Genomic DNA, 27587 nt, shown 5'->3' with positions numbered 1-27587 from the left:
AGCCGAACGGCGATGCCTGCTCATGCTGTGTGACTGGACAATGTTCCTGTGAACCACCGAAAAAGTCACCTTGGACCACCAGTTGAGAACCACAGGCTTAGTGGGAAGCTCTGTGGCCACGAAGCATAGGGGGACTTAGGTTCTGATCTGACAATTTGGTCAGCCCTCTTGCTGGGAACATGTAGAGAGCATTTCACTTTAAACCTAGTCTAGTTTCTCAAGTTTTAGTCACTAGAGGATTTTATCTTGGTTCCTCTTGTAATCGTTTCTGACTCGAATGTCATATACATGTACTTGCTTAAAATCTGTCTCTTTGGAGTTAATCTTCTTTTAGTCCTTACTCAAACTGATCCAGTGTTGTGTGTTAAACTGAGTTGTTTGGTAAGTCCAGCTAAAGTAGTGAGTTGTTATACAGTAATTCCTCATTTAACACTATAGATGCGTTTCTGAAAATGTTCGTGCTAAGGGAAAACGTACTATGCAGGGTACATTTTTCCATTAAAAATAATGGAAAAGGTGGGGGTTGCATTTCCGGTGGTGGTGGCAAAGTCAACTTTTTGTTGGTGCAGGGTCATCGTCAACATTTGATATCTAGCAACACAAGTTGCCGCTGTTTGTTAAAACACAAAGATAAACACATGAGTGAGCGGAGGAGCGCTGTGACCACGTGTATTCATCCACTCGTGTATTACCACTGTTTTCGCCAACTTACACCGCTGCGCGAAGTAGTCCGCCACTTGATTATTTTCATGTTATTTTGGGGACGGTCGTGTTGTTCGAAAAAATGTTATTGCGAAAACGTGTTAAGTGGGCACGTGTTAAACAAGTAATTACTGTATGTTAAGCCTTTACAGGGGCAATGAGCCTATAATATTTGAATGGTCAAGGTGAGGGCTGGATGTTGCAGAACCAGGCTCATATGCAGGGAGGGTGTGCATGCACCCACCCCTTATGGTCCTCCAAGTAAACATGAGGTTGGGGCAGCGTCCTTCTTCCACCGTGTACCGGCCAGCCAGGGGAAGGCTGGGGCTGATTTCCCCCCTCCATCTTGCCCTGAGTGAGGCATGGGGCAGGGCTTGGGCACAGGGGCAGGGCATGCACCAGCCCCTCCCATGGTTCTCTTCTCCCCTCCCTCCCCCCGCAGAAATTCCTGCCTATGAGCCTGAGACTAATGTTTTAGGAAAAATTCAGAAGTAGGAGTGTGTTGGGGTCAACCTTCAGGTAGTAGCCAAGGTTGCCGGAAGTCAGTGTGTGTCTGGTGTGTCGCTGACAGGCTGCTGGGGTCAGTTTCTGGGCCATGGCTATAGCAATACATGAACCCTCAGGGCATCCCTGGTAGCAAGTCAGGTTGGGAGCTACCACAGTAAAGTTGAGGCACCCGAGATTGCAGGGCAAGTGATACCACATATACTGAGCCTTTTAACCATAGCCTAGAAGAAGGCACATGGCTGATCCTGTGTGTCTTGGGCATGATCTTAGAACTGGCATGAACCCCCCCCTAGCTTTTGGGGGGTAAAAACTGCTGGGAGTCGTGCAGTACTTAGCGCCATCTCCATTACTGCTTGGTTCCTACATACTGCTAAGTGGCCATCTCTCCCTGTGATATACCTTGATATCAATTGCCCCTGAAGATGGCTGAGGTTTGCAGTGTCAACCTGTGGAACTCTTTCCAGAGGATGTTATAAAGACCAGGATTAAAAAAAAAAAGACCTGCCTGCTCTGGTCTGTGTCTCCATGCTGCTCCTGGAAGCAGCTTGCTGCTGACACATCTCTGCACACCGCTAGTGGAGGGGAGGTGGCTTTATCTGCACTGCTCTGGCCCTGGGCAGTGCACCATGACCTGCTGCCTTCTGGGCATGCAAAGACGTACCAGCAGCAGGGCTAAGGCGGCAGCTCCCTGTTCATTGTGCCTCCCTATCTTGGAGATGCACAAGGGGGGTGTCTCCAAATGTTGCCCTTACTAGTGTGCTGCCCCCACAATTCCGATTGGCTGAGAACTGCAGTCAAGGGGGGTGGCTTCCAGAGGGGTATGCTGGTTGCTTTGAGAGCTATGCTGCCTGGTTGAAGTGCTGACCCCTTGATCCAGCCCTGAACCTGCTCCCCACACTCATCTTCCTCCCAGAACCTGCACTCTCTCAACCCCCAGCCCAAAGCCCACACTCACATCCTAGAGCCCGCAGGTACTCAAGGTACCTCATTTTTTTTTCATTTACTTCCTATTAGTTATAATGGAGGAGGAGGATGAAAAAAGAATGAGAAATCGAAATAAAATATTTTTTCATGGCTGGGTCCAAAAATGAAGCTGTACCCAGGGCCCCACTAATTCTAACACCTCCACTGGTGTGTGCTAATGAATACCCAATACCTCCTCCCTGGGTCTTATGCAAGAAGAGTGATACAGAGATTTTGAAATCATTTTCTAGGGTGGAGTCGAAAGAACTCCCAAGGAAAGGGGAAGCTGTGGAAATGTAGCAGTGGCGTGTGAACTGCAGGAAGGATCCGGCTGCTTCAGGCTGGGAGGGACAGCATGGCCCAGCACAGAGTCTGTGAGTAGCAAGCAAGCTCCTTTCCCTATTGCTGCTGCCCACTCCCAAGCTCCTTGTTGCTGGGGGAGGGAGGGAGGAAATGAGAGAGGTTTGCACTGGTTTCAGAGATTGCCCCAGCAGAGGGATAGGGGAAAATGAGGAGCAGCAGATGTAAATTCTCTGCCCTACGTGGGGCAGAGGGGAGGATATGGTAAAGGCGAGGGGTGTTAACACTTTCTCAATGAGGGGTGAGACCTCCCAAGGGTTTTCACTGTGAGGAGAGTCATTTGAGTTCAGCTCCTAAGCTCTCAGCTGTATGTGAGGCACCATAGCCGTGGGCCCAGACAGGAAGCGGAATGGAGAAGTCGGTCGTGTTTTCTTTGGCTTAGCGCCAAAGCTGTCTTTAGCCATAGGCAGAATATGCCGTTGCGTAGGGCACCACTGGGTCTTAGTGTCCCCCCATCTGTCTCTTCCTGTCTGTTCTGTAGCTCTGCTTTCTCCTGAGAGGATCCAGTTTACGTGACAGTGAAAAAGCCTGCCAGCCCTATTAGCAGAACCTGTGAAAGAGCCATTCAAGTGGCAATGCAGCCATTTAACAGGCATTTGCCCCACGTAGGGCCCTGTGAATCCTAAAGACGGCCCTGCCTAGAACAGCCCCCTCTGTCTACAGTGATCTTCCCCAGCATCTACCCCTCTGCTGTAGGTTCCCTTCCTATTGGGGTTGGGGATGGCCAGGCAGGCTGCTACTTGAATGCTTTAGTCCTTCTGAAACCCAGGGGTGATTCTTCAAATAGCTCAGACATGGCCAACCTGCTGCGGCTCTTGCCCTCCAAAAGTGCAGCTTGTGAAGCCGCTCCTGCGCTCCCCCAAACGGCCCCCACCTCCTGTTAGCTTCCCTCTCCCACCCCTCCGGCTTCCCTAGGCTTACTGGGTCAGAGCTGTTTTTTTAAAAAATGGTGGCCAAGATGGCAGCTGTCTTAAAGGGTCAGCCTCCTTTTAATTTTTTGTTTTTGTTTTTACTTAACAATTCTGTTCTGGGGGGCTATTTTTTGCTTAACAATTCTGGTGCAGCTCTTCGCATTTTTTTTTCTGTCACTGTTTTGGGTCTCTTTGTTAAATGGGTTGGCCACCCCCAACATAGCTGCTCTCCTTCCACCCCTGACAACATTAGTCCCCTCTGGCACATTGGCTGCCAGCAATTCCCAAGCTGCTCCTCCCTACGTAACTAAAATATCCCCGTTTTATATATCTGCTTGGGGTCCCTAGACCAGTGTTTCTCAACCGGTGGCACGAGTACCCTTCGGGGTACTCGAGAAGTCTGGGGGGGTACGTCAACATAACTGAAATTTGGAGAAAACTGAATTTTAGTTTTAAGTTTTACAGCGCTTTATTATTTTTGTACTTTTTACACCCAAAAATGTCATCACCTGCCCGGCTTCGATTAAGTTGTTTAAACAAATGCGTTGCAATGGTAGGAAAAAATTGTGTGTGTCTGAAAACTGTAGGTACTTGGGGTACTTATAATTTTTGTAAAGGGGTACTTTGTTTAAAAAAAAAAAAAAAGGTTGAGAAACACTGGCCTAGAACTCAAGGCCAGTGAGTGCCTGAGGGAAGGTCCTGAACTGAGCTCCTGACCACAGAGAGAAATATATTCATGGCTGGCTACAGCTCTAGTGGTGTGACTCACCCTGCCATCCTCTCTTGCCACCAAAGAGCATGGGTTGGCTCAGTAGGTGCCTGAGGGAAACCCATTAGTGACTCAGGATGAAGCACTCCTATGAGTCATTCCTGAGTCACTAACCCAGGCACCCTGAACTGCTGTCATTAGAGATCCCTCTGGCACTTTAGGGGCGGGTATGGCTCTTTAAACTTGTCTCCTCATCAAATTTCAAGCAGGTGATGTACGGGCTGCTGAGAGGAGGCGGGGATCAATGGTTCTCTCTGTCTACTGAAGGCAGGACACGAAGGGATGGGCTTTGTCTGCAACAAAGGAGATGTAGCTTAGATGTTGGGCAACACTTTGCAATGATCAGGGTAGTTAAGTTCCAAGGGAAAAGGCTTCCAAGGGAAATTGTGGAATCCCCATCATGGGAGGTTGGTAGGAGCAGGTTGGACAAATGCCTGCCGGGGATCTAATAGGATTAATTGGCCCTGCCTCAGTGCATGGGGCTGGACTGGGTGACCTCTTGCCTTTCCATTCAGCCCCACAGTTTTGATAAGACTGTCCCTCCTCAACATCCCCCCTGCAGTTTCAATCCAACACAATATTCATGCCCTTTTCTAGACTGTTGGGTAGTGCTTTGTCACGGATGCAGGGCTGGGGCTATCTCTGTGCTGCTAAAACAACACCCCTGTGTCGCTGCAGCAGCAACGACTTTTCACAGGTTTTTAATGTAGCGTGTTTGAGCTTTTAGAACATTACGGAAGAGACGTGGGACAGTAATGAGGGGCTAAAGGAGCTCAGCCTTTCAGGCCCCCAAATGGGCAGTCAGATTTCAGGCAGGAGAATAGTGGGTGCACTCTAGGGAGCCAGGCTCACAAGCTGCCGTGATCTGTTCCATCCATTAGGTCAGGAGCAAGATGACTGCATGAATAAAGTGACTCTCTCCACAATGAGGCTCCGAGTGCTGCCTCCTACAGTCCTGCAGGACCCCCGAGTGGAGAGCCTGAACCTCGACCGGAACAAGCTGAAATACGTCCCTGGGATTTCAAAGCTTTGCAACTTACGAAAGCTGGTCTTGTCCAAGAATGAGATCGCAGACTTCCCAGGGGAAATCCAGAGCCTGGTCCACCTAGAGAAGTTGGAACTGAATCAGAACCAAATCCGGGTCATCCCGGAGGGCATCTTCTCCTGTCTTCCCAGGCTAACGCACTTGCGGTTGAACAACAACCGCCTCAGTGCTCTGCCCAAGGACTTGGCCACCTGCAGCGGCAGCCTCCAGTACCTCAACCTGTCCAACAACTTGTTCCGTGCTCTCCCCCAAGCGGTCTTGGAGCTGGTGCAGTTACAGGAGCTCTATGTGCAGAATAACGGGCTGCGCCAGCTCCCCAGGGAGCTGTTTGAAGGGAGGCCGCTGAAGATGTTCAAGGCAAATGGGAACCCACTAAGGGAACCTCCCAATGAAGTCTGTGCTGGGGGCATCCAGCAGATCCTCGGCTACTTCTGCCATCTGCAGAACTGCCTGGCGGAGGAAGACAGGAGGGTGAAGACCATGTTCCTGGGAGCATCGCTGGCAGGGAAATCTACTATCTGCAAGAGCCTGAAGCAGAGGCGAGCAGTCTTGGTGTCTGAGGAGGAACGGACAGTAGGGATTGAGATCAGTGAGTTCCTCATCCAGGACTTCACATTTCTTTTCTGGGACTTTGCTGGGCAGCTGGAGTATTATGTGACTCACCACGTGTTCATCACCCCACAGGCCCTCGTCATCCTGGTCATTAACTTCCAGACGTAAGTGTTATGCAATGGGCTGGTTTGTGTTAACCAGATCGGGCAGACATGCGGGGACGATATAGGCAGGGGGCAGGGAAGTGACATGGCCAGGGCTCTCATGGCACAGTCTCCCTGGGCATTCTTTCTGCCTTCTCTGCAAGGGAACTGCCAGTCTCCTGAGGTGCGATCAAGCTCCTTTTATGTAGGTCGCTGAACAGCTGCTGCAGCTAGTACTGATCATGGCCCACGTGAGTCTGTACCAGTAAGGCCAAGCCTATAGATTGATCATCCGGTCTCATGTATCCAACACTAGCTTAGAGGAAGGTGTTGAGAGAACGCACTGTTTGGTGTATGTTGTTGTAATGGGGTCAGCACTCACCTTCCACAAGCGCTCCCATTTGACCACGTGCAGGTTCCTGCACTACTTCAGTCTTTTAAAAGCCTTGTGGTTACTCAGCCCTCTGGCCGAGTCACACTTCTTTGTGTAATCACAAACCCCGTCCGGGGTATACCTCTGACCGGGCCTATGCTGGTATCCTCTCTAGAGTGTCTCTCTGGGTATGTCTACACTACAGAGTTTTGTCAGAACAATGGCCATATTTCTGACACAACTTGAGGAATATCCACACTGCAATTGCGTTCTTCCGCAAGTAAATCGAAAGAACAGAGGGGTTTTTGCGGTATTGGTAATCCTTGTTCTATGAGGAAGAAGCCTTTTTCCAAAAGCTCTCTTGCGGAAAAAGGCATGTGTGGACGGGGAAGAGGGAGTTTTTTCGGAAGAAGAGGTAAGAGGAAAAAGCACAGGTGCCCTGGTGGCCATTCTGTCCATAGCAATTGCAGTTTACAGGCAATCTGGATGCGCTCTTTTGCAAAAGCACATCGCTTTTTCAATGCGCTTTTGCAGTGTGGACACTTTCTTTCGCAAGAAGCTTTTTCGGAAGATCTCTTCCGAAAAAAGTTTCTTGTGCAAGAAGCCTGTAGTCTAGATGTATCCTCTGAGTCCAGGCTCTCAATCTGTTTCCCCACTCAGTAGGAGAGTGGTGCCTCCAGAGCTGCTCCTCCTGGAGACCATGCCCTAAACAGCTCCCCGCCCTGAGCTGTCCCAAGTTCTGCCAGCCAGCCCCTTTCACCTTCTCTCTTCAGGTCCGGGCTGCAGCTGAGCTGCTTCTAGTCCTGCAGCTCCTTTTCTAATCCCTTCTGGCTCCTGATTAGGTGGTTCCTCTACAGCCACTCTAGCCTGCCTGGAGGACTTCTCGATGACCTTTTGGCCTTAGGGCCTGGCTGCATTGCACTTGTCCTCTTTTCTACCTCATTCACAGAGAGAAATGCGTCTGCTACAGATCCCAGCTAAGAGATGCAGTCCTTCAGCTCATGCTGTAGAGCTCTGTGTGCTTCAGTGTCAACGCCATATTCGATTCTGGGATGACCCACCGCACATTGTCACACCCTGCACTGATAACTGGCTGAGGGTTGGTTTGATTTTTCTTTTTCCCCCCCCTCAGATACCAGCTCAATAATGACGTCTTCCAGGAACTGGTTGGCTTCTGGATCAATAACCTCTTCATGCGAGTCCCCAACTCTGTGGTCCTGCCTGTGGGAACCCACGTGGACTGCTGCACCGAGGAAGAAGTAGAAGAAAAGAAGCAGGACATCATGGGCAAGGTCCAGGCCATGCTGGAGGAAAGGAAGAGGAACCTTGCCCACTTCATCAACAACCTGGAAAGCAGCGAGGAGTCCGAATTCTACGTGGACCAGTGGGACAGACTGAAGGAGATGGAGAGCTGCACCTTGACTGTAGGGCTATTGATTGGCTATTACACGGCACCATAGGTGTGCACAAGCCCATAGGAGATGAGGTCCCTTCTCCAAGGAACTTATATTGCTCAGCCCCTTTGAGGCCAATTAAGTCTCTGCTTTTAATTTAATCTCTGGATTGTGAGCTCATTGCACTGAGACCACCGAGGCTATATAGAGCTGTTACATGGTGAATGTTCTGGAAATCTCTGTTACTAGAGCTGCTTAATTTAAAAAGAAAACGGGTAAAAAGACGGTGACGGGGGAAATATTTGGCAACAAATTTTAACTCCTCCCCCACTTTTTCAGCAAAGTTCATAAACTTTTGTCAAGTTTAAAGTTTAAACTATTCTGTGCGGCCTGCTTTAGTATTAAGGAATCACTGTTTTTTGTTTCTTTCCCTGACATTTTGTGTTTCTCTTTTTCTTCCCTCTCACCCCATCTCTTGCTCTTGGGGACATCTTCATGAAAATGGAATCTTTTAAGGTGCTTCTCTGTCTCTGTGTATTCTCCCTATGAAATTGGATCTCCCCAGGGCACTGCTATGCAACTAAGGTACCTGCATGGCCTCTCAGTAATAAGAGCAAACTCCAGCGTATAAATCCTTGCAACACTCCTGGGTGGTAGGAAAGAGCGATGATCCCCATTTTACATATGGGGAACTGAGACTCAGAGGAATGGTATGTTTTGCCCAAGGTCGCAGTGCAAGTCTGGGGCAGAGCTGGGAACTGAACAGAAACCTTCTAAGTCCTAGGCTAGCACATGAACCATTAGGCCAGGCCTGGGCAAAATACGGTCTGTGGGCTGGATCCGGCACCAATCCACCGGATCTGGCCCATGGAGGCAGGTTCCCCTGCTTGCGTCCTGCAGAAACCTGGCTGCCGAGTTCTGTTTCTATTTCAAAACTGGAGGAGAGGTGGGAAGCTTCAGGAGCTGCCTCCCAGTCCCATTGGCTGGTTTCTGGCCAGAAGCCAGCCAATGGGAGCTGCTTGTCTGAGTAACAGGCAGCCAAGAACCACTATGCCCCCTCTCCTTGGCTTAGTTATTCACTGAAGCACATGGCCAGGCAAGCAGGCCGGATGGCTGGAAATGTTTTAAGCTCTGCAAGGTTTAGCTTTGCAGGCAGGCTGGTTTGGCTGCTGGCTGGTAAGTCTCCTGGCCACAGCCTGCTTCTGGCACCCTAGCCCCTTCACGCTCCAACCCTCTGCTCCCCCACTCAACATACCCAAATGTTCTGTCCCCCTCTTGCACCCATATCCCCTCCCAGATCTGGCACCCCAATCTCCTGCCCCAGCTCAGTCCCCTTCTACGCTAGATCACATCCCAAACCCCTGCACTCCAGTCCCCTACCCTAGGTCACAACCGCTGCCTCCACCCAAATTCCCTCCCAGATTCCAGTCTCCCTCTTGCACCCCAAGCTTCCTTCTGCAACCTTCATCCCAGACCCCGCATCTCCATTAATATCATGGAAGAGTGTGGCCCTTGATCACTTTCCAAATCTTGGAGTGGTTCCCTTGTCAAAAATTATTGCCCAACCCCGCACTAGGCAATGGGATTACTGGATCCTTAACACTTTTATAAATGGCAGACAAAAACTACCTCTCCCGCCACCACAACCCACCAAAAAATGTCAACCTTTGGCTTTGGTCCCTCTCTGAAGTGGCATGTGGTACCTGTTTTGTGTTCGTGCTTGCTGTCGGCTTGAGTGAGACAAGATATGGCGTACATGTCTGCCGTGATCCACTGACATATGGCCCAGTGGTTTGCTTTTCTGCCTCCTGCAATCTTTTCCCATGGGTTTTTGCTGCACTGTGCTTTAATTCAGCCCACAGTAGCACAAGGGAAGGTCTGGGGTTTTTTTTTTCTTATTTTCTCTAATTTTTTATTAAAAAGTCTTATTATAGCTTTTAAGTTTGTACTTCATCAGTGAAAACATTTTTGTCAGTTGAATATTATGTCTGCTCAGCTTCCCTGGTTCCAGTGTATGGTCAGTCAGTTCCCCCTGTTTGTGTGGGTGTCTCAGAGCAACACGAGAGAAAAACATTTTAACACAAGAACTAGGAATGTGTGATTGTACAATCACAACAATTGGCCCAGGAGTAGGGACATCCTGAGGGCAGGCTTAGTGCCTACAACTATTTTTAACTCCATTTAATCAAATAATGGTATAATGCTGTATATATGAAGGCAGGACGCTGTATATCCCCCCTCTGTTCCAGCTGGCTCTTGTGCCCTGAGTATCCTGTAGTATCAGAGGGCTGCTGAATTCTGTTTTTCTTTCATTCCAGATTTTAAACCTTGTTCCTGTCAATTGCACTGACTACGGGGATATTAAAAAGCTTGAAACTACTATTTTGGAGCATGTCAAGAATGAAGAAACATTTCCTAATGTTATTCGAGTGCTGCCCCCTGTTTATAAGGAAGTGGAAGCTGCAATTGTAGATATAGTGCAGAGTGAGGAGACTGCAGAACATGGTAAGTATCGGATCAATAGGCATTCCCTTGCCTCCACCACCCTTTCCCACTGAGAGTTCACTTCTTTAGGGGACCTACACTACAGCTAATGTTTTTTTGTGTGATGGTACTGCCCAGTACTGCCAGGATACGCACCTCCAGTCACAGCTCAACAACTTTTCCCCTGGAGTACTGGCACCTTTTCCCCTGGTGTACTGGCACCTTTTTTTTTTTTTTTTAAACAAAAAAATCACTGATCCACAGCCACCATCTTTTTGGCTAAGGAGGGCTGGCCAAGGACTCCCTTTGATGCCCAATAAACTCTAATCCATTGGAGAGGTGTTGGCAGTTCAGAGATTCAACATAGTCTAGAAGCTAAGCAGGTGGTGGTCTGTAGCTATCCCGGATGCTGCTCTTGGGAGCGAGAGACTGGGGAAGTGACCTCTGTTTTCTTGCAGGCCAGAGCATTAGTATTCCATTATGTGTCTTGTCAATTTTATCTTCCCTGTGTTCCCAGCTTGTCCTCTCGTGGTGATGGTGGTGGTGGTGGGGGGGGGGGGGGTTGTTGCAATTTCACTGCATGCCGAGTGACCAAAGAGGGAGCCCTATTGATTCCAGCACAGTCCCTTCCACATGGTCATCCTACAGTGATGTTCTAAAATAGCCCATCTTGGATTAGCTGAGACCTGGAGAGGCTCTAGAGATAAGGAGCAAAGAGAACAAGATGAATTTGATACTCAGAAGAACTGAGCACTTGCAGTTCCACTGAAGTCCCCGTGAATTGTCGCTGCTCAGCACTGTTGAGAATGGAGCCAGGCACGTAGCTGAGAACTGGAGGTTAGGGAGGCAGATGGGATATCCTGGCTGGAGTGTAGATCTTCCTTGTGCCTGCTTCTACTGGCTCAGACTACAGAGCCAGGGGGAGAGGGAAGATGTCAGAAACAGATGCAGGCTGAAATGCCAGCTCAGTGCTCCAATCCCCGGGTGTGGATGTTCTCTTTCTGTGTTGTGTGGATTAAGCGGAAGTGTGGCAGCCCACATCATCAGTCTCCGTGCAGAGTTCACCTGGAGTGAATAAATTGTTCTTTTGTTCTTTTAATTGTGCTAGAGTGAGCTACATTGAGTTCCTTATGGGAACATATTGGCAGTGCCAAAGAGGGGCCTGCTCCTGCACACGTTTCCCCATCCTAATGATTAGACTTCAGTGGGGCTACTAGTTTGAGCAAGGACCTGCTCCTGTAGCCCTTAGCAGGGAGCTCTGTGTATTTCCATACTCACTTCCACATACCTGTGTGTGTGCATGTGCACGTATCCATCAGCCTCTGAAAAACACGGCAGGTAACATCAATCAAATAAAGGCACTGAGCACACCCTATGCTTTGAGATTCATGTGTCCAATTCTGACAGAAGTTACTTTTGACCAGGAGTGGGATTTGCCCAGCTCAAAGATGTTAGCCCTGATGTACGTTGGCCCTTTTAGGACTCTGTCTCGGACCAGGCCTCCCACACTGGCATTTCAGCTGCTGTTTGAAACCCTGCATTAGTAGTTTCCATGTAACCCTGTTCTCTCGCTAGGCATGATGGACCTCAACCACTTGCTCAGTGAAATCACCCGCCGAGAGTACCTGACCCATCTGGGCACAGAGCTTTTCCAGGACATCCTGAGATACCTCCATCGCATCGGGCTGATTATCTGGTATGAAGAAATCAAGCAGCTGGAAAGTACGGTCTTTCTCCGGCCAGCCTTTCTGATAACCATGTTCAAGGTGAGCAAGGGGATCATACCCGTAGAACCCTCACTCCGGGACTAGGTTATTTCTCTGGGAAGCAGCGTCCCGCTGCCATGCACATTCTGGTTTGTGCCACCCACTGCACCATTGTCCAGGCAGGAGAGTGATGGGTGGGTTTGGAAAGAGCAAGCCTTGAAGAAAAGGATGTTGTTCTCCAGCCATGTCTGCTTGTGGGACAAGTCTCTGAGATGCTCTGACACTTACAAAGGTCAGTCAAATAGGTTTCTCAAAGGACTTTGCAAGCAAGCAATTATCCTAACAGCTCTGTGTGAGAGTCAGTGATGTAGGTAAACAAAAGGGAGTAATTGGGGGGCCCAGATAATCTTCAGCCGTTAAAAGCGTTTCCAGAAAATCATGCCAATCTAGACGCAGCCTGCTTGTCTATGGGCTTCTCCTGTGACCTTGGATGAGATGCTTAGTCTCCTGTGTTTCAGTGGCCTTGCATAAAATGGGGAGTAGAGAACTTCCCTCCCTTCTTGGGACAGATACATTAAAGACTGCGAGGCTCTCAGATATGAAGGGGTGATTTAAGTACCTAAGGAAAACGGCATCCATCCCTGTAATGTTCCTGGGTTTGCTGACCTCTTGTTTCTTCATGTTCAGATCCTTGTAAGGGATCGCCTTGTACAGCAGCTGGAGAACATCTCCGTGGACCTGCTGGTGGGAGAACATGCCACCATCAGAGACCAGTCCAATTGGGTGTGGACATTCAAGTCGAAGGCCATGCTGTGCCAGCAGGCCATGCGAGCCTTGGTCAAGCACCAGCTCTACTTGGAAGGGATGAAGGACGTCTTTGAGGAGATGGTGGGGCACAAGGTCAAGAAGGGGAAGCTGTTCAGTCTGCTGGAGCACTTTGAGATCTGCCTGGAAGTGAGGAATGCCAAGAACCTCAACCCAGGGGCCAAGGAGTTTGTGCCAGGGAGGCCGTGGGAAACAGTACAGGACCACAGAGAGGCCTGTTACTTGTTTCCCACATACCTCAACCAGAGCAAGGAGGTTTCTGAGAGATGGGGAGGAGACCATCCGGAGGATCTCCACATCCGGGCCTACTTCTCACCTGAGATCCCGGAGGGCTTCTTTCAAAGGTAATGAGCAGCCCCCTTGCCTTAGCCATCTGCTGCTGCCTGTCCGCATGTCCTGAGCTGGCCGTTCTCCAGCATAGGGGTCATTCCTTCTTATCTGTCTGGGAAGCGCATGCCTGGTACTAGTATAAACAAGCACATTCAGTGATAGTGCCTGAAAGGAAGGTTGGCCTAGAGGTTAAGGCCCTGGGCTGGCTCTCCAGAAATCTGGGTTCAATTCCAGCTCTGCCATAGAGTCTGTGTGACCTTGGGCAATTTACTTCATCTCCCTTGGAGCCTCAGTTCTCCATTTGTGAAATGGGAAGAAGAATTCTCCGTCTGCCCAGAGTGGAATTTCTTTGGGTGTGTCCTGCACCTGGCCCAAGGAGGTTATGAACTCAGCTGAGGCCTGCAGGTGCTACTGTCATACAAATGATTAATAAGAGCTGTGTTCGCCCAGGCATTTATGCCTCAGCCTTCCCATTTGTATTGATTGGTGCCACATATGTCAGTCATTGTACCTTGTTCTGGTGACACGCCCCCTATGGCTTTATTTCTATCCAGTAATCCTTAAGAGCTGGGAGTGGGCAAACCACATGCCTGTGGTGATTTGTGCTAGGAGATGGGTTCCCCGCTGTTCCGGTCTCCAGCTCTTATGGGTCTGCTAAGCCATCTCTTAGTGCTTTGAGAAGATCTGAACAAAGTAACTGCAAGGAGCATTATGGAAGGGAAGTTGGGAGGACACTTTCATAATCCCACTGGCTGAGCCCTGCTCTCTTTCACAAATGGCCAGCTGGAGGAGATGTGTTCTGTGCAAGGACTCGTGGGGCAGAGGGAGCACACCCAAACCCTTCCCTTCCTCTGGGCAGACCTTCTGCCTGGCTGGAGCTCCTGGGGTCCTCCCTTTTGGGCAGCAAAAACCAAACTCTGGCTGCCCAGGTGAGAGAGCAAACCTTGTTCTCAGCCTGCTGAGCCGATAGTCCAGAGCCACTTGCTGGGTCACCGCCTTCCTCTGAGAGTCTTGCTGCCTGTGGTTTGTAAGCTAGCAGAGCAGAAAACCCAATCTCTCTGTTTGCCAGTCTGGCTGCTCCCTGCTGACAGCCAGGAGAGCAAGGCTGAGAGTCCAAGTCACTGCAATACAAGGAAGTTGTGAGCTTCCTTCCTCCTGCACCTCAGTTGATCTTATGCCCTGTAGGGCAGCTCATCTCTGAACCCTCACAAACACCAGTCTTCACCTGCCACGGGGATGAGTTTGGACACAACATGTCATAGGACCTGGCTCATAATTAACCCGAGAAGTGATGAATCCGACCTAACAGGCAGTCAGGGTCTGGGGTTTCCAGTGTTTGAAGGGATGGCTAATTCTATTCCACTCTGAATGTTTTTATATCGCTGTGCACATCACGGGAGTGTCTGAGTGCATTAAGCATCCTGACTATGCACCTGTCTGCTCTTTCATCCTCTCCCCTAAGGGAGACGTGCGGGCAGTCTCTTGTTTTGGCGGTAGAGCGGTTTTGTTTATAAATTCACTACCAAGTTTCAATTCAGTTTTTAGAGCATTGATTTGTACCCCAGCGATCCATGTGGGCAAGGTGGCTTGTTCACATTGGGGTCGTCTCTCTGCATCTAGTGTTGAGGAGGAGGCAGAGGCACTACCTCAGAACCACGTACCCAGCCTTCCTTACTACTACTAGGGGGTGTGCCTGTGTTGCCCAATGTGGACCAAGCACCCAGGCTGTCTAATACATGGGGCCACTAGTCACTTTAGGGAGACGCTTTAGGCTGCTGGCCTACCCAGGGCTGAGAGGGTATCAAAAGTTGGCAAGAAAGAGATTGTGTGTGTGTGTGTGTGTGTGTGTGTGTGTGTGTGTGTGTGTGTGTGTGTGTGTGTGTGTACATTAAATATTATATACAAAAATATACACACACACTAGGAATTTTGTATATAATGTAATATACAACTAGGGGGCTGTGGCCCCTGCTTACTGTGCTCGCCAACCCCCCTCTCTCTGGGGACAGGTGTCTGGGCAGGGGGAGGGTGCAGGAGCAGGCTATGGGAAGGGAGCAGGAACAGGCTGGGGTTGTGGGTCCCAGCGGATGGGGTGAGGGGGCTGGAGGTGTCAGCTCGGGGGGTATGAGTGAGAGGGATAGGGTGCAGGGTCTCAGCGGAGTGGGTGAGTGAGCAGGGTGGAGGTGCAGGGTCTCAGCAGTGTAATGAGTGAGGGGGCTGGAAGCTGGGGGTGCAGGGTCTGGGGGCCACTTTCTTTGGCGCGGCTCCTAGCACCATAGCTCAGGCACTGCCTCCCACTGTTTTTTAAAATCTAGCTAATTTGTTTCGCATTAATCACTTGAGTTAACGACAGCTAATTGAGAACCTTAATTTTCATGCCATTCTGTAAGTTGAGAGTTTGTCCTCACCTGCAGTGCTGGCAGCGTTCACTTTCGGTCACCCTGCCTTCAAAAAGATGTAGCAGACATGGAGAGATTTGCAAGCCAGGCAGTGAAAATGATTAGAGCCCCAGAAAGGTTGTGTGTGAAGAGAGACTGATCAGACTGGGACTGCATTGTGCTGCCAGCAGACCGCCTCTGGGGCATGCCAGCACTGCACATAGCAATGAAGAAGTAGGCACACGTTGGGTGCTCGGGTGACAGGGGAGGAGAGGGATTGGGCTCAGATGGTGGAGGGGACATGGGGTGGCCTTGGGGGAAGGGTTGGGCTCAGATGGCAGTGGAGGGTGGGGTGGGGGTCGGGCTCGGATGGCGAAGGAGGCCCGGTGCAGCTCAGGAGAGTGGGGGTTTGGGCTTGGATGGCAGAGGGGAGACACTGCGTCCTGGATGTGTATGTCAGGCGTGGAAGGGGCTCGGATGGTGGGACCCAGCCACTGCAGTCCCTCCTGGTTGCGCAGCCCCCAGGGGTGTGACACTGGAGTTGGAGCTGGAGCAGCTCATGCCCTGAGGGGACAGCGCCCAGGCTGGCCACAGCAAGCGGCTGAGCACGAAAGTGGGTGGCAGCATGAGGATGCAAATGATGTGGTGATGTCACTCTGTCCTGCAGGAAAATTTTTTTTATATATATATATGAGAGGGAGAGGGAGAAAACACACACACACACTCTCTCTCTCTCTCTCTCTTACAGTAAAAAGACTGATCAAGTATTTGTATTTGATAGCATAGTAAAAACCTCCTGATTGATGGCACATGCTGCAAAGACCCATAGCAGACGCATTACAGAGCCATTTGTGGCTTGCAAGCCTCGGGCTGAGTATCACGGAGTTAATGAATAGAACAGGCCAGGAAACATTTCAGTTGTTGCAAGAAACCTCCAAGGTTTTGGGGTTTTTATTTTGTTCTGGTGCAGAACAAACCTGACACCTTTTTACAATATGTTGTGCAAAGAGACAGAAGTTCCTCCCACTCCGGATTAGCCGGTGGTGATGAAGGCACAGACCCGGGATCTGGAGACCCCACATGCCGGATGCTGCTCTGAATCAGCTAGTACAGACTTGCCTCACCCCTGAGCTCTGGGCCATTCTGGGCATTTTGTCTGACATGGACCAGAAATTCCCTCCTGGACACAAAGCCCTTTGCTGATGAACATTTCATTGAAGCTGAAACGTTTGTGCAAAAAGTTTGGGAACTTGACTCTGCATGTGGAGTGGAAAAGTTCAGTCGGCTCTCGTAATGCGTGCGGATGCTCACAAGTTGAATAGAGTATGAGAGGTCTTTGAGTCTGTCCCATTGCTGTCCCACCTGGGGTTGGCTACATAGGCTGTGGCAGGAGGCGGGGCTTACTGGAGATGGCAGGGCGGAAACATCTGCATCTTTGGACTGAGGTCTCGCTCCAATCTCATTGCAGGCTCATGGTGAAAGCTTGCTCCTTCTACTCAGCCCACTGGGTTGCAAAGGTCATGTGCCTGCTCGTATGCAGTGGCAAACCCCTGCTGATCAAAGAGAACAACCAGAAGGGCTATTGTTATATCGAACTCCGGGGCCGCAAGCCAGTGCAAAGGACAGGTGAGACGGGAGGCCCAGCACCCATTTCTCTCCTGGGCATCCCCAGGGAGTGGAGGGTAGCTGTCCACTTGCCATTAGGGATGTAAATATCGTTTAAAACAGTTCAACGGTTAAAATTATATCAATTAGCCAGTTAACTGTCAGTGGGCTGGGGGGGTGTAGGACAGCCCAGGCGGGAGGTCTCATGTGGCTGTGGACAGGCATGGCTGGAGTCCCAGGGCTGCTGCTGGAGTCCCAGGCCGGGGTCCTGCTTGTCCCCACCCAGGCTGTGGTCCAGGGTCGGTGCAGTGTGGCTTGAGCTAGGATCCCACCTGCCTACACTTGGGGTGGCCAGGACTACTGGGGCAGGAGCTTTTGGGGTTGCTGCTGCAGGCATGGCCAGGGGCGTGTGGGTCAGGGTCCCACTTGCTCCCAGCCGGGGCTGCTGCAGCCCTGCCTGCTGCCCTGACCTGTCTGGGTTCCCACTGCCCAGCATAATGCGTAGGCGGTTACCTAGTAAGCATTCTTACTGGGTAACCGGTTAACTGTTTAACCTTTCACATCCCTACTTGCCATCTGCTACCTTGCACTGCATCCAAACTGCCTGAAACAAGCTGGCCCCTGTGTTTGCATGCGGGGGACCTTCAGGGTATGGCCAGTGCATGTACATTGTAAAGCATGATTCCCTCCCCCTCGCCCCTTCCTGGCACTTGGTTATTCACAGATTGGTTGTGTTTCCAAGGAGTGAACTCTCTGAAGGGTCACAGGCTACAGGAAGCCATCTGACTTCCCCTGGCCTGGCCTGTTCCATGGAAGTTTCTCTCTGTAGCCTGGGGAAACCTCCCTTAATAGAACTTGCAGGCTTCTTATCAGAGGCAGTAAGGGTTGGGGGAGTGGGAGCCGGTACACGGGTGAAGTCGGCTTTCAAGCCAGCTCCCTGCGTGTATCGGCTCACGCGAGCTGATACACGCCCCTCCCCTGCACTGCTGCCTCTCAAAATAAACTTCCAGAGATGGGTCTGAGTCCCCATTTTAAGATCCGATGGAGATTTTTCAAACTTTCAAGTAAACTTTCGGCTCCTTTCATTTAATTTTTATTTTGGTATGAGGCACGATATCCTCAAATCTCATTTTCCCTGTTCTTGATGAAGGGTTGGAGAAGGGGTTTTCTCCACCTGCAAAGGAGAGAGTGAGGTTGATGCTGTCACAGAGAGCTCTTTTTCTTGATGTTTGAGTTACACAGACGTTGATTTAGTGCCACTATCCCCTCCTACCAGAGTTTTGAAATCTTCCCTCCCACCCAAATTGCTCAGTGTCTTGGTGCCGGAGTCTTACCAGTTTTCTGATGCTCAAGCAGAAAGAAGAACTTCACATTCCATAATGGGAATACAAGCAGAAAAATGTTTTAATTGCAAGTTTGAGATCATAGGATCTGTAGAGCCAGGACCATCTTTTTGTCTTGTTCATACAACCCATTTATGTAGAACACCATGGAATTCCAGGTCCTGCCTGAGGCTGCTTGGTGTTACGACAACACAAGTAAGCAAAGAAAGGCACAATCTGGCTTTTGGGGATTGTTCTTCAGTTCAGTTTGCTCCTAACGGGTGCTGAATCTGGATTAACTGGAAAGAACCCAGCTGGTGCAGCTGTTTGCCTATAACCCCGACAACAAGTAACTCTGTTACCAATTGTGGTCTAGGGTGGCTAACTCAGTCCAGGTGGCTGATGTATAACAGCCCATTCTTTCCCTTATTCATCTACAGAATTTCAGTTGACGTGGGATTTCATAATGGCGATCATCTTCATCACCCGGAAGCTCTCTGAGGAGTGGCCTGGTCTCCATATGTGCATGAAGGCGCCTTGTCGAACAGAGGGATGTCCTGCAGAATTTGTCTGGCCAGATGTGGATGACAAAAACACGGTGTACGTATGGCCTGTAACTTGTTTTTCCTCCAGGAATCCCTGTGATGGAGGTCTGAATGTGACCACAATTGAAATGGCGATCCTCTCTAAAACCACACACACATTGCTTGTTTATGATGCCTTCCGTCAGAGCCGGGCAAGTCATGTTATAAAGATCTGAATCCTCATCACATACCAGTGAAGCAAATAATGACTAAACTTGTTCTGCAGAAGCATCAAGAGGCTAAGGACATAGTTTTCAAATTTGAGTGCCCAGCATTCAGCGCTTAAACAGCAGCACCTAAATGCACGCTTGAATGTACTATTTGTACTGCAGTACTCCTAGCAGCCTGTAGTGGGCCCATTGTGCAAGAAGCTATAGTCACACAAAACAGACGCTCCCTGCCCCAGACGGCTAAAGAATTCTGCACGGACTTCTTGTTGAATCAGGCCTTAAATCCTGATTTAGACATCCAGAGCAAAGCAGACTGGCTTTCACAGGGGCTGAGTGGCTCTGAAGTCTCCTTGATGTCACCTAGGCTGTGTCTAGACTACATGGCTCCATCGACGGAGCCATGTAAATTAGGGCTGTAGGCAAAGGGAAATGAAGCGGCGATTTAAATAAACGCCGCTTCATTTAAATTTAAATGGCTGCCGCGCTGAGCTAACAAACAGCTGATCAGCTGTTTGTCAGCTCAGCGCGCTAGTCTGAACGCTCTGCTGTCAACATCAAAGCCCTTTGTCGACCACCCCATTATTTCTTGTGGGATGAGGTTTACCGAGGCTGCCAACAAAGGGCTTTGATGTCGACTGCGGAGCGTCCAGACTAGCGCACTGAGCCGACAAACAGCTGATCAGCTGTTTGTCGGCTCAGCGCAGCAGCCATTTAAATTTAAATGAAGCGGCGATTTAAATAATCGCCGCTTCATTTCCTTTGGCCCAATAAACAAATCTACATGGCTCCGTCGACGGAGCCATGTAGTGTAGACATACCCCAGGAGTTGAGTGCTTCTGAAAATTGATCTGCTTTGATTGTGGCGTCTAAATGAGGGTTGAAGATGGGATGTTTCACACGCACAGAGTGCGGCCTCACTCTGCTCCTCTTGAGGTTGATGATGACGTCAATAGGAACAGAATTAGGCCAACACTGAGCCCTTTTGGAAATGGGACCCAATATCTGTATTTAAGCACCTCGCTGTGAAAACATGTCGTCCTCCTTGATGTGATCTCTGCGTAGTCCCACTCCCCTACTGCCACTGGCTTTGGCATGGCATCTTGCCCCCTCAAGTGGAACTATGCCAGGCTCATCTCAAAGGGCTCCATTTACGTACCCTTGGTTTTCTGTGGCTTGGCAAAGGTCTCTGAGGAAGCCCAGGGCAGAGCTGGGAATGAAAGCCCGGATCTCCCAGGCTAGTGCCAACCTTCCTTTAGAGCCTGAGGAACATTTTCTGCCTTGGTCCATGACATTCTAGAAAGAGCAGTTCTGAAATGGCTCGTTTTGAACCCTAAAGCGTCTTGCCTGGCTGCGGGGGTGTGGAATGGCTCTTGTTAATTAGCTTGTTTCTTTTCCTCTCTCTCTGTTTTTATTTTAAGAACGAAGGAAGAAATTAAAACGTGTGGAACGTGTGGCCATCGGTTTCGAACCGAGCTGCTTTTACCCAAAGGTAAGGGGAGAAGGCTGCAATCCCGCTATGATGTGGAGGCCCGTTGAACCCACAGGATGAAGGCGGAATGATTTCCTGTGTATCCTTGGACAAGCAGCCCTTAAGGGGATGTCCGCACAGAGATTAAAATTTTGCCCTATGGCTGATCGTGGCCAGCAGTCCCTGTAAGTTGTGTGCTTGTGCAGCTGCTCAGGAGAAATACAGATGCTGCCCGGCTGAATAGCAGGGTGCCCACAGCTAGGTTTTGTGTTGCTATTGGAGGTCACATTTGCACATGTTTCAGTGCACATGGATGGGAAGGATTAAAGGGAGCATTTGTCGTGGCTGGCCAAGGCTCATGGGTCTTGGGCTGTGGGGCTAAAAGTTGCTGTGTAAACATTCAGGCTGGAGCTTTGGGACACTTCCCCATCACATGGTCCCAGTGTTTGGGTTCTAGCCTAAGCCCAAATCTCTACCTGGCAATTTTTCAGCCCTGGAGCCAGCTGCTCTTTGTGTTTGTGCATGTGTATGTGTATTTAATCCCTGTGTAGACATACCCTGAGTCATCTTTCTGTGCTGTGCTTCCCCATCTGTACACTGAGATGCTAATACTTCCTGGGTGTGTCTAGTCTATGGTGATGGAAAGTTGTTTGGGGCAGGAACTGTCATTCCCAGTGTTTGCCTAACTCAGTGGCACCCTCGTCTCAGTTGAGTCTTCTAAGAACATGACAGTCATCAGATAACCATGGGCCACTGGTTACAACAAACACATGGCCTGGGAACCGGGACGCCTATTTTTCTGTAGTTTCCTGACCTGTGAAAGGCCTGACAATACAGTGTTCTACAATCTGTCGTTTGTGGGCAGCTTCCCCTTGTTAAGAGCTGCTGCTAATAAACTCCCAGTTTTTCTCAGTAATGTTTTCCCCACTGTGACTAGGCAGCCAGCTCTTGCTGGTCCCTGGCTGTTCCCTTATGAGCAGCATGTGTCCCTGCTTCTCCGCCTCACATGTTCTGCACAGATCTACAGCTGGTAGAAGCTGTCCTCGCTACACTGAAATCAATGGACCTGTGCCCATTGGCCCCGGCTGAGGCTTGCCTCCGTTGTGAGGAGTGAAGGTGCCAGTGGGGTGCTGTGCTGGGGTTTCCTCCAGGACTGTGGCCTGGGGGGCTGATGTCTCCTTCTCTTTCCTTACAGTTCCCAGCGACCTGCAGGTTCCGCAGCCCCCGCCTCCTGCTCGCTATTATGTCACTAGCTATGGGACTACAACTTTCGGCCCTAGCAGCATCCACGTCAATCACCAGGTAATGTGGCTTGACCTTGTGTTTGGTTCTGGCACATGGAAGCAGCAACCCACCCACCCCTCTCCTGACTGGATTTTTCACTTGGAAGAGGGAAACGCTGAGCTATGCACAGCACCTTAGGGTATGTCTATACTGCCACCCTAGTTCGAATTAGGGTGGCTAATGTAGGCATTCGAAGTTGCAAATGAAGCCCAGGATTTAAATATCCCGGGCTTCATTTGCATCTTGTCGGGCACCGCCATTTTTAAATCCCTGTTAGTGCAGACTCTGTGCACATGACACGGAGTAGGTAGTTCAAATTAGGCTCTCTCCTTGTTCCACGAGGCGTAACGGTAGTTCGAATTAGAGAGCCTAATTCGAACTACTTACTCCGTGCCGCATGTAGCCACAGGCACGGAGTCCGCACTAACGGGGATTTAAAAATGGCGGCGCCCGGCAAGATGCAAATGAAGCCCGGGATATTTAAATCCCGGGCTTCATTTGCAACTTGAATGCCTACATTAGCCACCCTAGTTCGAACTAGGGTGGCAGTGTAGACATACCCATAGGCTACGTCTACACTGGCGGAAGGGGCATGTAAATTTCATGAGTCGTCGTAGGGAAATCCGCGGGGGATTTAAATATCCCCCGCGGCATTTAAATAAAAATGTCCGCCGCTTTTTTCCGGCTTTTAAAAAAGCCGGAAAAGAGCGTCTAGACTGGCCCCGATCCTCCGGAAAAAGCGCCCTTTTCCGGAGGCTCTTATTCCTACTTCGAAGTAGGAATAAGAGCCTCCGGAAAAGGGCGCTTTTTCCGGAGGATCGGGGCCAGTCTAGACGCTCTTTTCCGGCTTTTTTAAAAGCCGGAAAAAAGCGGCGGACATTTTTATTTAAATGCCGCGGGGGATATTTAAATCCCCCGCGGATTTCCCTACGACGACTCATGAAATTTACATGCCCCTTCCGGAAAAGGGGCCAGTGTAGACGTAGCCCTAGAGACAGGCTGAGGTTTGGCTGCTTTGATTTTATTCTAATGATTTTCATAGAATACTAGAACTGGAAGGGACCTTGAGAGATCAAGTGTACTCCTGGCAGGACCAGGCACCCGATGTAGGCCATGCCTGAGAGGTGTTTGTCTAACCTGGTCTTAAAAATCTCCAATGATGGAGATTCCACAGCAATTTATTTCAGTGGTTAACCAGCCTAGCAAGAAGTTTTCCCAACCTTGCTGCAATTTAAACCCATTGCCATTGCTTCTTGTCCTAGCAACAGGAGAATAATTTTTCTCACTCTTCCTTGTAACAACTTCCAAATACTTGAAAAAGGCTATCGTGTCTCCCTTGCCTTCTCTTTTCTAGACTAAATGAACCCAGTTCTTTCAATCTCCTCACAGCTTGTGTTTTCTAGACCTTTAATCATTTTTGTTGCTCTTCTCTGGACTCTTTCCAATTTGATTCCTGAAATGTGGCCCCCAGAACTGGACACAGCATTCCAGTTGAGGCCTAATCAGTGCAGAATATAGCAGAATTATTTCTTGTGTCTTGCTTACAACACTCCTGTAAATACATCAACAACGTTTGCTTTTTTAAAAATTTAACAGTATCACACTATTGACTTATATTTTGCTTGTGGTCCACTATGACCCCCAGATCCTTTTCTGCAGTCCCCCTTCCTAGACAGTTGCTTTCCATTCTGTATGTGTGCAACTAATTGTTCCTCCTTAAGTGGAGTACTTTCCGTTTGTCCTTATAGAATTTCATTCTATTTACTTCATACCATTTCTCCAGCTCGCTTTTCAGGATAGGGTTATAATTCAACCAATGTTCTCTAAGTTGTTGCATCCACATGTGGAATATATTTTGTTATGTGCGCCAAGGAACATGCAGATGTGCACCACCAATAGAAGTATGCTGTCAGCTGTGAGTGCTCTGCCAATTAGATGGGCGGCACCTGAATCCCTCCTGGGCAGCTGCCCAAGCACTTAGCTTACAGGGAACACTGCTTACAACCCCTCCCAACTTAGTTTTGCCCTGTTGTTGAGTGAAGTAGTGCTCCAGGGACTGTATACTTCTCACATACCCTAGGGTTGCTCTGGTTGTCTGATAAAACAATGTTTGTTTTTTTTCCCCTAATCAAATGGGGTTCTGAACTGAAACTCCAGACGGCCAAATACTCCCAGAATTTGGCTGCTTCTATGTCAAGTTTTTTTGCTTCCTTGCAATAGAGGCTGCAGCTCTGATGTTACTCACTGTTTGTCTTATTTCAGAGCATCTTGGACAAATAACTGGGCCTGCCCAAGAGAGCTTCACTAGGAAGGACTTTCTTTTAGCCAAACCACTTAGCGTGTTGAGTGCCCCGCTAAGCTATCTTGTACGTGCTCTAAACAGCACGATGCATTTGGCTGTTTGCAGTGTGTGTAATGGTGCTATGACACAATAAACAATTTCCATCTGCTGACAGGCTATGGAATGTCATTTTATTTACATGGACAAGAGGGAGGGGTTCTCTTATCTATGTATCAGCACAGGCTGAAAGAGAAATGTGAACAGAGTTTCATTCACAGCAGGAGCTGAAATGTTTGCATTACCCAGCATATGAACAAAACATGGGCACAAAGTATGAAAACTGACCTGGTGTTAGAACAGAACATAGTGTCACCTTAATTACAATTCTATGAAACATTTCTTAAATCAACATGGAAGGAGACTTTCAAATATTCTTATACCTTTAATATTAGCAGCTGGCGCCAAAGCCCATTGAAAGCCTTTGGAAAGTCTCCTGTTGATTTTTGGATCAAGGCCTGGTTTCTTCAATAAGAAACAGATCTCACTCCCGTTAGGCCACATCTTCACTCCATGGCAAAATAGACACTCCCTCGATTGATCTTCTGGAGTTCGATTTAGTGAGTCTGGTTAAGACTTGCTAAATTGAACTCAGAGGGCACTTTGCCCAGCATCCAGTACTCCTGCCCTTGCCCTGAGTAAGGGAAGCCAACAGGAGCATTTGCTCCCGTTGGCCTCCTGCTATGGGGACATTGCCAAGCTTGGCTTAAGGTAAGACTACTCTAGCTACATATTCTATATAGCTGGAGTTGCATACCTTACGCTGAGCTGCCGGGTGAAGTGTAGATCTGGTCTTAATGAAAACCTTCCAGGTCTTCCAATTTGCTGAAAGGATTGTTTGTAGCCGGAGCAATGTCAGCTCACAATCCCCGAGAGAAGCAGCCCATTTATGCCATCACATGAGAGAGAGCAGTAATTAACCAAATATAAAACAGTGCAATACAAAAATCTACATTTAATTCTCTCTCACACCCTGCCAGACAACAAGAGAAATCTAGGCCCATCACCTCAATGGCAGGACACCTATGAATGCAGCAGAGCCAGGATTTCACCTTTTGTAAGGAATGCTGGGATCTGTCAGTGCAAATTTTTTGGGAAGACCTGCTCCCCGGTTTCGCGCCCCCCCCCCCTTCTCTTAAAATGCCCTCAGCTGGTTGAAGAAAAGATAGAGGCTGAGCCAGAGGTGAAAGTAAGTGGGTGCGCAGCTCTGGCAAGAGCTCGCTGAGCCGTGGGAAAAAGCCGGCAGGGACCTGGGTTGCAATAGGACAATGCCTGTAAGAAAATTTAAGTTACTTTCACCACTGGGCTGAGCCTTCCTGGAGGTTTAAATAGAAAAAACAAAACAAAAAGAACTCTCTCCCCCTCCCCCCCCAAATTTGTAGCTACTTTGAAACACAGACTGACAGCTCTCACGGTCAGGATGACAGGTATAAGCAGCCTTTAAGGAAAACTAGGAAGCAATCAGAGCTGCTGGTGAGGGGTCCAAGCTCTGCCCGTGCACACAATACCCCAGTGGACTGGCACTTGTTAATCGTCTCACCTCACCCTCAATGCAAGAAGTGTCAAGGTACATAAACTATAACTATTCACACTAAACAGAGACACTGTGGGAAGGCACAAAGAGGCAGATACGGGCATCATCTCCCTCTTGTTGCTTTCCATAGCTGCTCAGCACTCAGATACCATGGTGATACTAAGGTGTTTCAGCCCCGATCACAGTTAAGCTAGGCCATGAAGGGGCCTGAAAGCTAACTGCTGTAGCTGCTTTTGAAAGGAAACGTTCTCCACGTGCGATGTCCGTTTCACACAGTTCGCCTGCCACTGACCAGACTGCTGAGTAACAGCTGTGTTGTTGAGAGTCCACAGCAGCAGGCTTCTCCATACTAGGCCAGTGATGGGTATGAGCCCTGTTGGCTTGTGAACGCTCCTGCTTCAATACTGTGATTGCACAACATCAAGGTAGCAACTAGTGCCATTATTGAAATGGGCAAAGCACTTGTGGCAGCTTTATTTTGTCTGGGGGGGGGGGGGGGGGAGAAAATCTTATGTTCAATTGGTTGCCAAGAGTGGAGAAGGCTGCTCTATCACCATAACATCTGAGTGCCTCTCAGGCATTTAGCCTTGCGCCCCTCCTGGAAGGTAAAGGAATTGTCCCCATTGTTCAGATGGGAACAGCAAGGCCCAGAGGCAGTGACTTGCCCAAGGTTACGAAGGAGGCCGGTGGCATAGCAGGGATTGAACTCAGTCTTGCTGAGTCCTAGTGCAGTGGCTAAGCCACAAGGCCACTTCTCATCTCACCCACGTGTTTCTGGATAGAAGCAAGTGGATGCGAGTGGGCGGGGGAAGGCGGAAATGTTTTCCGATATAGGCCAGTCAGGCAGTGACCTCGGCAAAGACTGGCCAATGCGCCGCTCCCACAGGCAGATCGTATCCGAGGAGTCTGGCTGGGAGGGGAGGTGGTTCAGTCAATCTGCATGGCGTATTGCTCAAGGAGGTCATACAAGCTGTTGAAGGAGCTGGACATCTGGAGGCTCAGGTTCCCACTGTTGAGGGACGAGGCACCCTCCTTCAGCACCGCTTCATAGAAATATTCACAGAACTTGGGCACCAGCTGCAAGAGGAACATACATCCCTTAGGAGGCGCTCCAGGGCACGGTCACATGGCTACTCGCTACCTCTCTTCAACGAGCCACATGAATGGCCCTGTCAGAGCCTCCGTCTGTTCCCCTGCTCCAGGGGGTAACTGCCGGGGGGGGGGGGACGCACTGTGTTAGCGCTGTCCAAGGGCATCTCTCAGCTAAGTCTGGCAGCCCGATTCAGCCCTGCGCTGGCTACCCCGTCCTGTGTCACACTTTGCAGACACGCAGAACGGCCAGGGGGTGGTCTAGGGATGTAAGCAAGTAGTCAAGTATTCAACTACCCAGTAAGCCTATGCTCACTGGGGTGTCAAGTCCGTCTACTCGCTCCCCCACTCCCCGCTTGTACAGAGGCAGCGGTGGGGGAAAACAGGAGCCAGTGCTGGAAGGAGCTAGCTTAAAAGCTGGCTCTTCCCAGTGCCACCTGGACTGCTGCCTCTATCAGAGGCAGTCAGGGGGCGGGGTAGGGGGAGGCTGCCGTGAAGCAGCGTCTGGCTGTGAAAGGCCAGGGCTCACTGTGGGCACAGCCTGCTCTCGTGACAGCCTGGGCTGGCCGTGGGCAGGGGCTGCTGGACCCAGCTCGCACTGGTCCAGGACTGCTACGCCTCTGCATTTTAAATCCAGTAAGAGCCGGGCAGCTCTGACTACATTCACAGCAGAGAGCGGCAGCAGTCCTGGCTCTGTCCCGGCTCTCGCTGGTCTGGGACGTACCCCCACTGTGGCTCTGCAGTGTGAACG

General features: G+C 49.8%; 2 protein-coding genes across 6 annotated transcripts in view; one reads left to right on the top strand and one right to left on the bottom strand.

Annotated features, from left to right (window-relative positions):
* Positions 1-1132: 1132 nt before the first annotated feature.
* LOC102462677 (malignant fibrous histiocytoma-amplified sequence 1 homolog) lies at positions 1133-26243 on the top strand. Its single transcript, XM_075928264.2, has 11 exons — positions 1133-2546; positions 5094-5973; positions 7458-7749; positions 10038-10224; positions 11779-11969; positions 12597-13078; positions 16911-17068; positions 18810-18969; positions 20542-20612; positions 21787-21893; positions 24138-26243. The coding sequence occupies exons 1-11, from the start codon at positions 2528-2530 to the stop codon at positions 24153-24155; spliced, it is 2565 nt and encodes an 854-aa protein (XP_075784379.2). The 5' UTR covers positions 1133-2527; the 3' UTR covers positions 24156-26243.
* IRF7 (interferon regulatory factor 7) overlaps positions 24323-27587 on the bottom strand; it is a 22186-nt gene continuing 18921 nt past the window's right edge. For all 5 annotated transcript variants that reach the window (XM_075928275.2, XM_089778699.1, XM_075928272.2 and 2 more), the window contains exon 12: positions 24323-26824. In XM_075928275.2, the coding sequence (XP_075784390.2) occupies positions 26675-26824 (150 nt within the window). In that variant the 3' untranslated portion in view covers positions 24323-26674. The remainder of the gene's footprint in view (positions 26825-27587) is intronic.

The sequence above is a fragment of the Pelodiscus sinensis genome, chromosome 5 (assembly GCF_052426305.1).
Source record: "Pelodiscus sinensis isolate ZL-2025 chromosome 5, ASM5242630v1, whole genome shotgun sequence".
Taxonomy (NCBI): Eukaryota; Metazoa; Chordata; order Testudines; family Trionychidae; genus Pelodiscus; species Pelodiscus sinensis.
This window is presented reverse-complemented; position numbering and strand designations above follow the sequence as displayed.